This window comes from Apteryx mantelli, chromosome 5, assembly GCF_036417845.1.
Source record: "Apteryx mantelli isolate bAptMan1 chromosome 5, bAptMan1.hap1, whole genome shotgun sequence".
NCBI lineage: Eukaryota > Metazoa > Chordata > Aves > Apterygiformes > Apterygidae > Apteryx > Apteryx mantelli.
In genome coordinates this window covers 34,062,174-34,078,703 of record NC_089982.1, presented here as the reverse complement: position 1 = coordinate 34,078,703, position 16,530 = coordinate 34,062,174, and the positions used below count along the sequence as shown (strand labels likewise).

General features: G+C 42.8%; 1 protein-coding gene and 1 long non-coding RNA gene across 8 annotated transcripts in view; one reads left to right on the top strand and one right to left on the bottom strand.

The window, feature by feature from the left end:
- The window catches only part of GAB1 (GRB2 associated binding protein 1), a 102,600-nt gene extending 90,929 nt beyond the window's left edge, over positions 1-11,671 (bottom strand). For 2 of the 4 annotated variants that reach the window (XM_067297770.1, XM_067297772.1), the window contains exon 1: positions 10,961-11,669. In XM_067297770.1, the coding sequence (XP_067153871.1) occupies positions 10,961-11,032 (72 nt within the window). In that variant the 5' untranslated portion in view covers positions 11,033-11,669. Of the gene's footprint in view, positions 1-10,960 lie in introns of all 4 variants that reach the window. The other 2 variants (XM_067297773.1, XM_067297771.1) reach the window with 2 other exon arrangements.
- A 479-nt stretch (positions 11,672-12,150) lies between these two features.
- The window catches only part of LOC106492016 (uncharacterized), an 80,176-nt gene continuing 75,796 nt past the window's right edge, over positions 12,151-16,530 (top strand). For all 4 annotated transcript variants that reach the window (XR_001293908.2, XR_010884374.1, XR_010884373.1 and 1 more), the window contains exon 1: positions 12,151-12,393. This is a non-coding gene — a long non-coding RNA (uncharacterized lncRNA). The remainder of the gene's footprint in view (positions 12,394-16,530) is intronic.

Below are 16,530 nucleotides of genomic sequence, written 5' to 3'. Positions count from 1 at the left end.
AGTTATGGCTGTACGTTAACACAACGAACACCAACACCAAAGAATATCATCAAATTTATCTAATGGTGATAGTGTGTCATTTATATAATCAGTAAAGACTTTTCTGCTAGTCTCCTTACAAATCAGACAATAAATTCCTGCAATCTTTTTTTGATCCTGAAGCAGCAGAGTTTCACAGATAAATAGAGCTGTCAGGTCAAGGAAAAATGCAAAGGCGTGTGAAAAGGCAATTAACTTAGCATTAAAGCATGCAACATGGCAGAAAAACTCTGTCCTGTTACTTGTCCTGGGACAAAATTATCCTGGGATGAAACCAGGTTTAAGTTTCCCAATTTACACTAATGAGTCACTTGAATGCTACTCTCTACTTTATATATCCCTCCCCCTCCCTGTTTCTTTCTTCCCTTCCCCAAAACTCCAGAAAGGAGAAAACAGGTTTTATCTTAGAATAACACATTTCTATAGACTCAAGAATCAGTCATTACTGTCTGCTGACAGACCTTTAATAATAAAGGATAGATTAAGTTACTTTTCATAGCACTGACAAGCTTATGCAATTTAACTTCATTCGTGCACACAGGTGTGTTAGATCATAACCAAGAACGTGACATTACCTCAGCTTTGAGCTTTAAGGACATTTTTTCCCCACACAGAGTAACAAACAAGTCATTAGACTGCAAGACTTATCTACAAAGCATGATGCAAACAGTTTCAGCAATAATTGTGCAGAAACAGTATATGGGCAGGCATTAGTGCGTGCAAGAATCAGGAAGATACACTTACTGTTCTAAGAAAGTTATTTTTCACATTTATACTTTAAGATTACAGATCAGCTCTCACACTTCTTACTTTCTCTGGAAAAGTTATATCCCTTAGCAACAGGAAAGAATTTTGTAAAAGCAAAGTTTATCTAATGCCACCATAAGAACATGACTTAATACAATGCATAATTGAAAGGAAAAAACATTTCTTTAACAAGTAACACCACAAGAGTTTGTGGATTTATAACAAGTGAAATATTCAACAGTGATAAAATTTTATCAGTTTGTGGTTTAAATCTCAAATCAAGTTCATACAAATCACTACTTCCAGGAAATCAGAATGGCCAGACTGGGTCACGCTCTTAATCTGCCTCTCACACTTCCAACATGCAAGCAAAATTAGCATAAAAAAAAAAAAAAAAAAAAAAACCAAAACCCCCACCCCCCCAAAACCCCCAAACCCCCAAAACCCCCCAAAAAACAAAAAAACAAAAAAACCCCCACACACCACACACACCCTATCACAGGTGAATTAGAAGAAACTGGTTAAGGAATTACATTTTTAAAGTCTCCTTTTGTCATATCCCAAGTTTCTAAGTGTTCGCTACTACAGCTGTGAGATTCTTTCTGTCCAAGCCCTCTGGAATCTCTTACATTCCTGACTTGGACATCACTTGGCAAAGTGCTCCACTGCCTAATCTCTTCTGGGAAAAGCAAGCCTCTTCAGTTTTAAACTTAACTACACAATATGCCCCTTCTGCTGTCCCCCCCCCCTTTTTTTTAAACTATGCAAGGACAAATTACCAATTCACCTTCTCAAGACTATGCATTACTTCATGACAGCCTCTCTTATTTGTCTCTTGATAAAAAAAGAGCACAATATCAATCCTTACAACATCACAGTACAAGTAACAGACAAATTTTCCTTAATGTCTTTGTTAATAGGATTCTTACTTTCATGCTAGTGTTTGCTGGGAAGGGGCAGACCTGCTGTCAGTTTTTCACCCTATTTCTAAGGATCCCCAAAGTTTATACGCTTTTTTAGATCATAACTGTGTACCAGCTTCTGTATATAGACTTTGGACTTAGTCAAGAATAACTATTGCTCACATGTTGTAGAACTAGCTGTTCCAAAAAACAATCCTTTAAAGGTAGCAATCCTCCCCTTCCTGCCACCCTCCTCCTGCCCCCCCCAAATATCATAACTTGCTTCTCTACTACGCCTCAGCCTGATTAAAAATCTACATGGAGACACAAGTGTCAGAAAACAGTAGAAGAAACATGCTTTAAGTTCGAATGGGAACATTCGTCTAGTACATTATGTGACTCAGTGTAGTTTCTTCATACAAAAGGAAAATGACAAAGCAAAACACTGTTTTCAGAATTACTTTTTGGTTTTAAAATGGGCAACATTCCATTTTAAACCTTAAAGTTAAAAATCTGCTTTTCATTTGGTATCATGTATGTATTTACCCTTTTAATAACTCTCCCAAATACAGTGCAATTCTTGCGCATTGATTGCATCCAAGGTCTATTTGAAGGCAGGGTTATTAACTGTGTTTGACTAGCTTCCTGTACGCCTATCTCCTACCCCAAACCTAAGCCCATGAACTCCTACTGCCAGCAGCAGACACCTACAGAAGCTTTATCTTGTTTTTAAACACCAAGCCCCAGAAAACATACAAAAATAGACAGACCTCAGTTTATTTTCCTGTTGTATGGTGGGTTTTTTTTTCCCTTTTCTTTTAAGGCAGCAGTAGGAAGGAGTGGAACATGCGCGGCAGCACCGCTGAGAGCCATCGCATTCCTCCCGGGGTGGAGGCAGGCTTACCCCAGAGGAAGGCAGGCAGCACATCTGCCATCACCCTGCCCCAAGGCTGGCTGTGCTGGGAAGAGGGTGGGGAAGCAGATCGAGTTTGGACAGCCACTGTCTCCACTGCCACGAAGAGTTTATCTGCTGCTCTTTTCTCTCATAAAGCAGCTGGACAGCCCAACGTGTGACCGGCTAGCCTGCTGGAAAGCTCTAGGGCACAAAACGCGCAAGGAGACAAGGTCGCGTTTCGGCTGCTAGGCAAGGTCATCCCTACACCCTGCCGCCGTTGCCTGCCACCGCTACCTGCGGCTAGCCACATGGTCAAACCGTAGGGCCTTGCCTCCAGAGAACGTTATGCCAAGAGAGCTAACCTGAGTTTGCCAGCCTACGGTGGCAGACACAGAAATTACCTCCTTTTTAAAAGCAGATGAGACAAAGCTTGAGGCTTCCCAGAAACTCCAAGAGAAGAATAAGCACAGCTGTTGATCAGGCATCACTTTTTAAAACATTCTGCCAACAAATTTCTCTTCAAAATAAGAACTAGCAAAATCTTTTCATTTAATTCAGTTGTTGATGTGGAGCTGGAACTGGCACACTGACTCTGCATGCTCTCCTAGCAGAGGTAGCACCTCCTTCTCAAGGTGGATTTTTTACACAGCATTGTGTTACTATGTACAGATATTATGCAGAATAATACACAAGCCATACAGACATAACCACCTGACTTTTCCATTATACATTGTTATCCCACCAGCTCTAAGACACCTGACTATCATGTTCGCATTATCCAAAATTTTTGCCATTTACCTGCAAAAAGGACAAAAAATGTGTCACAGAGATTGTCCTCAGGGAAATTAAATCCTCAGGGATTTTGATCCCAAAGTCATAATTATCGTATATAAAATGCCTCTAAATATATTCATTCATCTATGAGACCTCAGTTAAAAAAGAAAAAAAATACATGACAATTAGAGAATTTAACAGTTGATTCAATGTCTTTCATCTTGCTGAAAGTTACTCTATGAACATTTCCCTGCTGGATACTACTAAGCAGACAGTCAGGCACTACATAATATAAGAATATTTTACAACTAAAAGCAATGTGGCATGTTCCAAAAACCCTCAAAAGTTAATCATGAGAAATAAAACTTTTGTCAAAAACTAGCAGCAACACCAAATCCAAGGGCAAAAACAGACTACATAATCTTTCATTGGAAGCCAGTTTAAAAAAGAATGCACAAAAATACAACTAGCATATTGCACTGAACAATATTGACAAAGCTAACACTATTTGTACAACTATGAACATTTTTACTAAAGTAAATAAGCCAGAGAATTCATGAGAAAAAAAAAGAGAGAGAGAGAGAGAGAGAGAGAACTGCAATAGCTTGACCAAGAACTGATAAAGCAGCAATTAAGAATAAGCAAGCAACACTTTGTACTTGATCTAGAGATGCCAGAATTTCTCCTCCCACCCTAAGAAAAAATGCTTAGAAATATTTGTCTGTACATATAAGGAGCTGAATTCACATTAGTGTCCATTAAAAAAAAAAACACACATACACACACAACACAACAGCAAACTACTTTGGACTAACAATATTCACCTGTACACAACACATACTTGCCTTTACAAGATTATCCCTTTCTGTCTGATCCTCCTGCCTGCCTTGCTCAAGTAATTTGCATGACATAAGGTCTGTCACTCATAATGAAATACCGCAATTAAACTGCAACAAATTGCTTATATTGGCAATAAAACGATTAGTCATTGGAGCAGGGAAAATTGTAAGGTCATTTAAAAAAAAAATCTCCAAGTCTGTCACTGCAACACTAACGTAGTAGTCAGGGAACGAAAAAATAAGGAGCTGTATCTTTGTTTCATGCTTATTTGCTTTTAAGTTAAAACAAAATTTGCATCTCATCATTTGCACTCTCCTTGATTTAAGAAAGTATTTCATCTAATATACTCTGTTGAAATCTACTTTTAGACTAGAAAGAAGTGACAGCAAAACTTAAAGAGTGTAAGAGATACCCAAACCAGAGCCAACATACATAAAATTACTTTCATCTTTTTAAGACTGCTACATTTTGAATTACTGATGCTTCTTTCACTTTTGCCAAGGCTTTTGCCAAAGCCATGATCCAAAAGGAATGAGCAATAAACATGTTCTAAAGTCTACGCTAGAGAGAGACTACATTTGATTCTAATCATCTGACCCAAAACTCATGCCAAAAAAGGCTTTAAACACACTAGCAAAGTAGGGGGGAAAAAAAAAGAAAAAGGAAGAGAATCGTCCAAGCAATCATTCCAAGATTTTAGAAGTTTAAGGTGAAAAAGAAAAGGATACTGGAAACCATTTTCCGTCTGTCGCTTTCATCTTTATAAATAGAGGAATGTTCAATACAAAAAAAGTAGACTGAAAAGGGAAAGATTATATCCCATCTGAAACAGTGTCAACCAAAAATAACAGCACTGCTATACAAGTGTTTGGGAGCAGCGAAACACTCCCCCAAGGCCTCCAAAATTGTGCTCATTTTGACAGTCAAGGCCTATAATTCTTTTTTTTTTTTCCTTAAGCTAAACTGTCCAGTAAAAACATTCCTTTTCTCAATATATCCAAATCACATTTATTTCACACAGCTGCCTTCCTCGCATTTGGGCTTACAACCGACTAAAAGATATGCACAACGAGATCATCTGCATATAATTGGAAGTTAAATTCATGATATTTCATAATCTCTTCTGATGGTTTAATATATATGTTGCTTACACTGGATGTTCAACACTGCAAGACTTTGTGCATATGTGGAGGAGCAGCTGCTCTGCAGCATCACAAAAAGCTGGAGACATTAATTTGCTTTTCCACTTCCTTCCCCTGCTCCCTGTCAATTCTTCATTGAATTGTAATCAGCTGCACCAAATCTTATTAACACATCTACCAAAAGGCAGAAGCATACTGAAAGTATATCCACAACCTGGTACACACCCAACTGAGAATGACCTGCAATGTCATTAAAAAGTCAGAAATTGACTCAGCTCTCAGCTATTCTGGCCTCAAAATAAGAGTTACTATCTAACAGCAGTTAACAAAAACTGTTCACATCAAGAAATGCATTTATGAATATCTGGGTTATTTCATATGTCCAGCAGTTCACCTTCACTTAAAGAGGAACAGGACCATTTCTGCTACTTGAGTCTCTAACTTTCCTAGTTATCAGAGCAAAAGTGTTTAAACTGCTTGAGCACTAGGAGACTGATCACCCAAGCTCAGGAACATTTACATTAAACAGTGTATGTCAGTATGGTATATTACATAAAAAGCAGAATAACTAGCAGAAGAGACTCCTCCTGCTTAATATGTACATATTAGACATATTAGTTCTGTATACTGATTCTCCAGTCTTTTCCCTCGAAGCCATTCAGGTGGAGAATTCGCAGCACACACCACAGCTCAGCGACGGCCAGTGCTGTAGCCCTGGCAGCACAGAAGTCAGTACTAGCTGCAAATGTCTAAGTGTCAAAGATGATAAATACCTGCATGTTGAGTTCTGCGTTGCTAAGGTGAGACATAACGCCTAAAGAGCAAGCTTGCAACATGGACATACCCTCAAAGTCATACCTCACGTAGTTTAGTATCTTCAGAACAACACAGCTTCCTTCTATATAAAGGGAATACCAGAAAAACGTTACATTTACTTGTGCTGTCAAATTCATAGTTTAGGGGTCCCCAACTAATGCTCTTCAAAAATATCCAAAGTCAAGATATGGGTTCCTGCACAGTGCACAGAAGAAGGTGAAGGGACAGACTGTCTTCTACAACATAAGGCTTCTGCACGAGCATGGTTCGATTCCTGCAAGGTCCTCAGCAACGCCTGGAGAAGCAGAAGCACAACCAAGTTCAGAATATTAAGATGTTTCATAACATTGCTACATTACACTCACTTATCTTGAATTAGCTTGACCACTCCGCTTTGCAGGGATAGCACTGAATGATGTCAAACAAGCCAATCTTGGGGGGGGGTTTTGTGTAAATCAGCTGGCTTTTTTAATTTGCTTACCATGCTGATGGAAGATCACAAAAGGTTTTAATGAACAGATGCCTTCCAGAAATAAGATTTTTGTCAGGCACTTCAGCTTTTACCGGTTTGCTGCTATTCTGCTGAATAAAATATTTCTTAACACTATTACATATCTTAGCACATTTAAGTACTACTCAAGACAGAATAGGCAGCTACATGATTAGTGCCAAAGAGTAACTGCCAAACAGATCCATAGTAAAATATTTCTCTTCTCCTACTCTTGCACCTGTACCACCTTAGACTATAGTTCAAAACTCAGTAATTAGTTTAATAATCTGCCATGTTTTAGTCACTATCTCATCTTAGTTGTCTAAACCAGAGAACATTAGAATAAGTGGTTGAATGCTGCATAGTTTTGTCTGAATTATATCAGTGCCCCTAATGTCCTGGAGAGATCAAGTCTGTTTATCATTTTTAAATTCTTCATTTATAAGTAACTACACAGGTGATCAATTAGAGTAGTCCAAAATCAGAAGAATTTTTTTTGGTAAGAGAGTAACACGAAAATTAAGGTTTCTAATTTACTTTCAAAACTGTCTTGGGAGCCTCTAAGCACAGGGAAGCCTATCAGATATACAGAAAAGTCTTGAACCAACCTATCCATAAAAGTGCCGGCTCCTCCCCCAATAAAAACTGCTTGGATTTTTTTTGAAGAAGTTTTACCTTTTACAAAAGGGAATATTTCAGTAAGAACATCAAGAATTATTATATTCTCACTTGAGAACATAAGCCACTGCAATACAAAGCTCAGCCTCAGTTACACCACACTTGATTTAAAATTACCAAAACACCAAATGCTACTCTCTACATCAGTAGACTTTCTGTGAATCAACTGTATAAACCAAGCATCAACACTAAAATCCTGGTTTTAAGCATATTCATTCATCATACTTAACCCTAGCCACCATGCAAACGAAAATGTTATAATTGTAGGACAGATTTCAGAAGAGTCTCTCCCATTCACTCAATATTTTCTCCCTTGCTTCACCAAGGAGACAGCTGTATTTAAGTATCTGGTTCTCTATACTGGGCTACCACAGAGAAAATCAGCTATTTTAACTAGCACAGGCACAGAAGCACTGCAATATAGCAGAGAATTACGAAGCCAGGTTTTACTATCCATTTTTAAAGGACAGATGGGGGGAAGGGGTTTTCCATTTACATCTTTAAAAATGAGAGAACTAGAGCAGAAAAAGTGCAAGTTAGTGGCCGTAGGTTAAGGCATAAAACATGCAAAACTGAAGGCAACTGAACAAGTGAGAAAAGGAAACAATACAGAGGGTAGCAGAAGCTGCAAAATTTAGCAGCCCTCCATCCCTATTCAAAAGCCAGGTCTCTCACACTACTCATGAAAGCATTGCACAGGCTGTAGAGACCAGTGCAGGATTTAGCCCCAATTTCCTTCCCCTTCTTCCCTCTTAAATCCACATCCCATTCTTTGATCCACAGCTGACACTAAAGGTTACTTGTAACTAGTTTTCTCCTCAGACATAACCACCAGCTTATTCCAGCAAACAAACCAGTCCCCATACTGGTTTCCCCCCAGCTCCAGGGAACCAACATCAGGTGACAATGGTTAGTGCTAAGTTACTTCCAAACCAAAAATGCATGAACAAGACATGAAAATAGGACTGCTTTTAAGGTGGAAAAGGAATACATGGTGCTAAGGCATATATCCAAGCAAATCTGATTTTCCCACCTCCAGGACAGTTATTTCTTTCTAGGCTCCAAATGGTTATAAGCTGACTTTAATACTGTGTCCAACTGCTTCAAACAAAAATTAAAGTTCCTGTGAAACATATGTCTATGCACTAGCTTCAAAGTGTTCCTTTTCACCCCTCCTAAGAACTGAAACCATATTTAACTGCAATTTCAAACTTTTTATCTCCCTTCCCAGATGGTAACCTGGATTTGCCCCAACACTTGCACGCAAAAACTAATAGGGCGTGAAGTTACAATTTTCCATATATATATGTGAAAAGTATGCATTGCAGAAAAGCACTTTTCTACTGAAAATGCTTTCCTGTCTTTTCTTCTGGTGCAGCCTCTTGAAATATCACCAGTAGAAAACATAGCTTTAAAAACAGAGCTCTTTTGTGCCTCATCATAGACATAAAATTAGAGAGAGCATAAGCCAATGTTTAAATCACTGTGCACTCGATGCAAATTCACTGTCTTGAGTATGTCAACTTTTTGTTCAGATAAAGCCCACAACCACAATGCCAAGGTCACTTTTATGCCTTTGAAGCGAACATGAACCTTTAGCCTACAACTAATCAGGCAGTACAGACAAGCAGGAGGAATCTTGCTTTAATTCCTCCCTTAGACAGCACCTTTCTTTCATACAGGAGAGCACAGGCAGATAACAGTCCACAGCACTGTGCAAGATTTAAACTTACGACCTTATGGCCTACAGTGCATACAGAAACGGTACCAACTGAGTCATGCTGAAGCTAATATAAGCGTGCCATACCATCACTTTGATACTCTACCTCCTCAAAAAAACAACCCTGTTTCAAGTAAAGATAAAGAAATTGCTTCTTCAGGACTGGGAACTCCTTAACCAACATTACAGTTGGAGATTTCCTCTCGAAGGTTGTGATGTTATCCTAATACAGGAGTGAATACACCTTGAACAGACAGTTACATGGAAAAAGCTGGCGTATTTAGAGACTGTGATTTAGAGTATCAGTTTCGGACACCAAGCTCCTGTTTATAATTTCTTCCATCGACAGTCAGCATAACTGTTCATGATTTAAAGCTTGAGCAGAAAATTATTTCTAGCTTTAAAAACTTTAATATCTTACTTAGTACCTATGCATTTCACCGCTAAAGTGGTATCCTATGTGTACACACCCTATGCATACACAAGCACACAGCAGATCAGCCAAAAACGCAGCCCGTGTCCGATCTGGCAGGGAAGCACAGCCCTCCCCTGGCCCATGAGGACATTCTCTCTGCAGGTCTGGTCCTGTACCCTTAGCATGAACAGGATTTTTGCCACTGGGAACAGGGGAGTGGGCTCTTCCCCCACACACACTTTTTTTGAAGAAGAAGAGGGAGAAAAAGCAGAAGAGTCGCATTTAGCCAATTCCTTGGCATTCAAAAATTTGTCAGTAACAACAGCAGCGTTTCTCTAAGTTTATTCTTCGGGAAGTGCCTGTCAATCACTAACAAATGAAAGTAACACGGTCACGTTCAGATCTGCATTCACAGATTCTCAAATGAATCTGAAGAGGTTTAACTACTTTGGTAAAACTGGTAACTGCAAAGGCCGTTTCCATTTAAATACTTGCTAAATGAAGATAAAAAAAAAAAAAAAAGAGAGAGAGAGAGAAGGGGAAAAAAAAGGCCCCAACATTTTGTACCAGTTCCACAAATACCATGAAGCTACTTCGGTGCCAATGGGAAAGGGCCTCGGCAAAGACGACTTCTGGCATCACCCATCCCTCCTACGTGACTTGACAGCGTCTCCGCCAACACCGAGGAGCTACCAGAGCACAACAGCTTTGCTGTTCCCCTGTCACGAAATCTGCCCTCTCAGCAAACAAGCTCCATTTTCCCGCAACCGAAATGTCAGCTCCTCTACAGCCTGTTAAAATGTTTATTTCTGAGCAACAGTAGGCTGCTATTAAAAAAAAAAGAAAAGAAAAGAAAAAAAGACGAATTTCTTGAAATTCCCTCCCTCCCAGCTTTATCCTGAGGCACAGGGTGCCCCGGCCCGGCGCGCCGGCTCCGGGGCATCGCCGGCTCCGGGGCATCGCCGGCTCCGGGGCGGCGACTCCGCTGCCGGCAGCAACTTTCGGGCTGCCGCACGGAGCGGGGCCGCGGCGCGGGGGGGGTGCGGCCCCGGCCCCGCCGCCCTTCACGCGCGCACCGGCAGCCGCACGGCGAGTGTTTACATTTAAAATACATATATCTCCTGAGCCCGGATCCAAAGGGAAGACGGAAAAACTCCGCCCCCCTCCCTCTCCCAACTCCCTCGGAAAAGGCGATAAAAACGAAGGTAGAAACATCTGACCGCTCGGCGTCCTTCCCCCCCCCCCTTTTTCCCTCAAAAAGATTGAAAAAAAAACCACAAAGAAGCAAGCAAACAAAAACAAAAAGCGACGGCAAGTGCCGCGGGAGCGGGCAGAAGCCCCGGCCGGAGCAGGGCGGCGGGGGCCGCGCAGCGCCCGCGTCCCGCGTTGTCAGCGGCCGCGGAGCGGCGGCGCCACGGCCGGGAGGGAGCGGAGCGGGGGGAAGGGGCGAAGCGAGGGGGCGCCCGCAAGGGGAGCGGGCGGGACGCGAGAAGGGCACTCACGTAGCGCTTCAACTTCTTCTCCGGCGGGGACTTTCGGAGCCAGCCCGAGCAGACCACCTCGCCGCCGCTCATGGCTGGGCCGCCGGGGCAGTCCTCCTCCTCCTCCTGCTGGTGCTGCTGCTCCTCCGGCAGCCGCGCCGCGCCGCGGCGGCAGCACCGCGCCCGCTCCGGCCTCCCGGCGCTGCGGGGCGAGGGCAGGGAGCGCGGCGAGGGCGGGCGGCAGGGAAGGGGCGGGCGGGGGAGCGGGGTGTGTGTGTGTGTGTGTCCGTCCGTCTCTCACGCACAAACAACGGGAGCGAAGGCCGAGCGGAGTAACCAGCGGGGCTGAGGTGGGAGGCTACCCCCCTTCCTCCTCCTCCTCGCCGCCCTTCACACAAACATCGGGAGAGACGACGAGCGGCGGCCGCCGCCCCGCCGCAACTTCGGCTCCGGCGTCCCGCGGCAGGATCCAGCCGCCGCCCCGCGTCGGCCGCGCCGCCTCCGCGCCGCCGTGGCCCCCCCGGCCGAGCAGGGCTGCGGGGGCTTCCCCTCCTCTCGCCCGGCCGCCTGGCAAATCTCGGCGCTGGCTGCCGCAGCGGCTCGGGCTCGCTCCTTCCCCTTCCCCTTCCTCCTCCCCTCCGCGCGGGGAGGAGGGGATCGGCCAGCGCTCCTGCCTCCTTCGCCTTCACCTCCGGGGCACGGCGCGGGGACGGGGCGCCGCGGCTGCGGGGCTCGGCGGGCCGGGGGCGCAGGGGCAGCCGCGGCCGGGTCTCGCCCCGGCTGCGCCGCGGGGTCGGGTCCTCTCCGTGCCAGCGAGCGTGGGAGGGGTTTACCCCGGTATTCAAAGCGTGTGTCCCGTCCTCCCCCCCTCCCCCCCAGCCCACTTTTTCTCCACAGCGCCGGCCGCGGCGGCCAGTTGAACGACGGCGCCCCCCCGCCCTGCTGCCCCTCCGCCCCTTCCCCGCCTCGGCGGGCGGGCGGGCGGCCCCGCCGCGTCCCGAGCCGAGGAGCCGCGGCTCCTCCTGAAACTCCGCCAGAGCCTTTTCAAACAACAAGGGCCGGGAGGGGGAAGGGAGGGAGGGAGGGAGGGGGACGGTGCTTCCGACAGGGATCCTGGGAGCTGTAGTCCGCGGGCGGGAGCGGCCCCCGGCGGGCAGCCGGGCCGCGGGGACTGCGGCGGCGCGGCCGTTAGGGGGCCATTAGGGGGCCGTTGGGGGCGCGCGCGGAGCGTTCGACGCGCGGCAGCCTCGGCGCTGACGGTTTGCCCCGCCGGACGGCGAGAAAGGAAAAGGAGGGAGGTGTGGGTTTTCCCACCCTTTTCCTTCCCCCCCCCAAGAGCAGATTTTTCTGGCCATGAGGATTTGAGAGGTCTGGTTTGGGGGCGTTCAGAGCATCCGCTGAATATTCACGGGATCTGAGGAGGGCGCGGATTTGTTTTCAGCTCTGAAGGACAGGTCTGTGAAGCTAATGGTAATTTGAATAACAAATGTTAAAATTATGACTGAAATGTTGATTAATTCTTTGAAACGCACTGCAAAATTATTCATTAGAGATGAAAAAAAAACCCTATAAAAACGGCATTAAAAACAACTCAGCGAAAGTCAACTCCTTTTAGCAAGTCTGAAACTGCCTTGGCAAAAAAAGTATAAAGTTCGGTTATTAGCTTAGAAAAGTTAAATGCCAAGTTCGTTTCTTCCCAGAGCGAGTCTCTGGGACTGTGATGTTGCTTCTGGTAAGCAAGTTGTAATTACAAGTCTGCGTGTGACAGTTGTGAAGTATTAATTAAGGTGGAAGTGTCAGAAGGATTTTTAGTGTCTTTCTGCAGTAAACACGTACACACCACCCACCGTCACACGAGGCTGGGGGGCTACAGTTAAAACACCAACCAGACAACCCGAAACCCCTCAGCATGAGAGAGTTTCCTACCAAGAAAAAGTCAAGTTTTGACAGCTCGTCCCTACTTATTTATATATGGTGTTTCTAATATTATTTTTAAGTGGTGTATCCGTTGGCTTTAATGCTGGCTCCTGTATTTCCCGGGGAAGTAATCACAGCGCCCAACTTGTTGGTAGAAACGTCACCAACTCCCCGTGTAGTCAGCGTCAGGGAAGGCGCCTCCAGAGGGCGAGTCAGAGCACCGACATTAGCTCCTGCTCTCAACCGGCCGGGGGAGATTGCAATCAGCTCCCGAGATTAGTCAGCAAATTACATGGCATTTGGGGTCTAAAGTCTGGTGATGTAAAGAGCGACTACTGCGTTTGCTCACCTTTCCCTTCTCACGTGCGTTGCCTCTTGTCTGATAGTTAGACTGTGAGCTCTTTGGGACAGGGCTTTCTGGTTTGTGTTTGCACAATACCTTCCAGATGGAGGGTCTGTTCACAACCAAGGCTCCTCTTGGCCACAGTCATTCAGATAAATGCAATTGGGAGAAAAAAGGACAGTGGTATGTAAGGCAGTCCTAAGCATTATTCAATTAAAAGGATAAGACCAGACTCATTCCACAGTTAATCTCTGCTGACAGTGCTCTGTCTTTTCCACTCCAACAAAAAGGCGCTCTAAATAAGTTTGTTTTTTTTTCCAGATTACTTATTTGCAGGGTTCTAGAATGGGACATGTTGTTTGGTTAACAGCAGTGCTCTTTCATTGCAGAGAAATAGTCCCCCTAGTGTGCCTTTGTTGAAAACAGTGTGATAGTTGCTGTGATTCATCAAGGTATATCCCATTAAAAAGTTACAAAACAGCATCTGTAGCATTTTGACAGGGTCACTTGCAGAAGTAACAAGAAAATGAAAGGTTAAAGCCTGGAGCCGTTGAAATCAGTGCATCAATTTCACTGTAAATCTTTACACATAGTTACTTTTACTAATGCTTGAAGTTTTATGACAGGTAAAGCGCTATTAAATATTAAAAGAAAGATCATGAAGATTTTGCCAGAAACATTTAGAAAAAGGCAATCAGTGAATTTTGTGCTTTACCAATGTTAAAAGTGCACAAATCCTAGCGTCCAAACCATCCTCACTTATATTTTGATGAATCATCATTTAATCTATTTCAGTGCGGCTAGTGGAAAAAGTAAATGAGAAAGTGATTAGATGCATATAGTTAATAAGCATGAACTCAAATTGTAATATGAAGTTTAGACTTCAAAGTGGGCTTCAGTATAGCTCTTTTGTTTAAATTACTAATGTAGTTGTCTAATATTTTGATATTACATTCGTATTTTAAAATATGCTGGAACCCATGTTAGCCCAGAGTCCAGCATCAGTTTGTCCTATAACTACAGTGACAATTAATTTTCTTGAAAATAGCTATCCAAAGATGCACTTTATGTGTAGGTTTCATGCCTGATATGTAGTAATAAATCATAGTTTAGGGAAAAGGAGTGGATGTCAGGAATACCAATAAATAATGAGAATGTAATAAATACTTCCTTTTAGAACATTTAGAACATTACTGTAATGTACAATAACAGGCCCAAACACTGTCTTAAAATGCTTCATTGCATTTTTAAATTTAAGAAAATATAATACAGCAAAGAAATACTTCAAAATGACTTGCTAGATACATATCATCTTTTTTTAAGATGTTGTCTAATGGACTGCTTCCGTGCTGATCATGGTGGTGTATTTCTCTCTCTACTCTAAATTGTTATTTGAACTACCCATTCAGTGTTTCATTCCTACCCATTCAGTTTACAATTCCACTGGCACTTTGACCAATAATCTTAAGAAAAAGCTGTATGTAGCTGTATTTCTCTTTTAAAGTAAGTTAACAACTAGCAAAACCAAGAATATTAATACAGTGAGTTTCCATGCATAACCAACAATGTTCCACAGTTCATAATTGAGGCATCCTGTATTAGCGCAAACCAAAGCAATTAAGAACACTAATGAAATGCATAAACAGTACAATATTTAGGTTTGACTTTTAACATCTGCATAATTATTGCTGTATAACTGTCTACATAGCAAAGTTAGTGGGCACAACTAAGGTAGGGCAAAATTTCCTTAAATTAGGATTAAAAATTGCAAAAATTTCTATCAAACTTGAATGTTTCAGCTAGTTTTCTTATTGTGGTTTTGCCTTGAAACTTTAAACAACATAAGCATGGTCCATTTTGAAATTGTCCTGAAATACAGCTCGTGCTTGGAAGTGCAGACTCACTAAGGTCACAGAGTGTTCTGGCAAGCTCACAGGGGAGCCGTTGGGTCACACTGCCATTTGGCTTGATAGACTACTGTAACTGCACATAAGGACACGACCACCTTCTCCCCTCACTTTGTCCCTGCGGGTTATTTCTGTACAAGTGTGCTGTGATTCAGGAAGCTCAAAGAATAAAGATCCTCTGAGCTCAATTAATTGCCCTATGGAGATCTTTTGTGTTTCTGTACAAGGACAATCGTGAAGAAGAAAGGATTTTCTTTGCCTTGCCAATGTATCAGTGATGGCCTAAAAACCTGAAGAGGTTTCACTGCAGGCGCTAAGACAATCTTGCTCTTTTGTTTTGCGAATAGTCAGGAGATTTCTGAGGAATTGCCACCCTGTTTTTCAGGTGAGGTTCCTTTGCTTTAGATTGTCTATTTTTGTAATAGCAGTAAGAAAACAATCAACTGCAATCAGCTGTTTTGCAGTTGGTTGGATTACTGAGGTTTTTTCCATTTTTAAAAGTAAGTTTACAATTGGTAGCTGTATGTATCCAAGAGAAGGATGTGCCCAACAAAGCAGCTAGAGAATCGAGCCGAGATGGAATTCTTACTGATTATAATGCCAAAATAATTTCAGGCCTAGCCAGTGCACAGTTACATGTCTTACTATTTATGAACCCTGTATAGCTGCTGTCGTCCAAAACAGTATCCATTTTGTGATCGGATACTGTGGTAAAGTATGTAGTACAAAACTCTGACTAAAATGCCCTTTAACTGGCCAGGCGACACTGTGCTCTGGTATGTGACTACCGCTCACAGTCACGGTGCTTTTGCCACCTTCCAACTAATTAACTGTGTTATTTTTGGACTTTAGGCTCCTCTGACATTTTTTCATCTCAATTATTACCTTGCTTATATGAGCATGTGAAAGAAGGCTTGATTCCTCTATTGACTTTGTGTTCTTTTATGAGTGCATTCCAAAGTGTTTTAAATGGGTTCTCCAAAATTCTGGAGTAGAATATTTATATATTTTACCACATAAAGTAGGTCGTGTAAATCCATTGCCTCTGGTTTGTCTGCCAAGGCTTCTTGACAAAGGAAGCAGGAGCTGATAGAAGAGGAGATTAAATTCATATGGATTTGTTTTTAGAAATATGAATGATACTAATTTCTCATGCAAATAGCTTAGAAATGCTGGAATTGCATAATAAGACCACAGCTCTTTACTTAGTATTGTACCTTATTATTTGAAAAACTATGCATTCATCTGTAGCTTCACATTGCAGTTAAATTCTGCTGTGGCTCTTGATAGTGATTCTTAATCTTGTCTATGCCTTCTGTTATATTTTAAGGCAAAATTTGTACTTAATTATGACATAGACTCAAAACTCTAATAAAAAATCGTATTTTGCATGTCAAACTGTATCCCAAAACATGTTTAGGTAT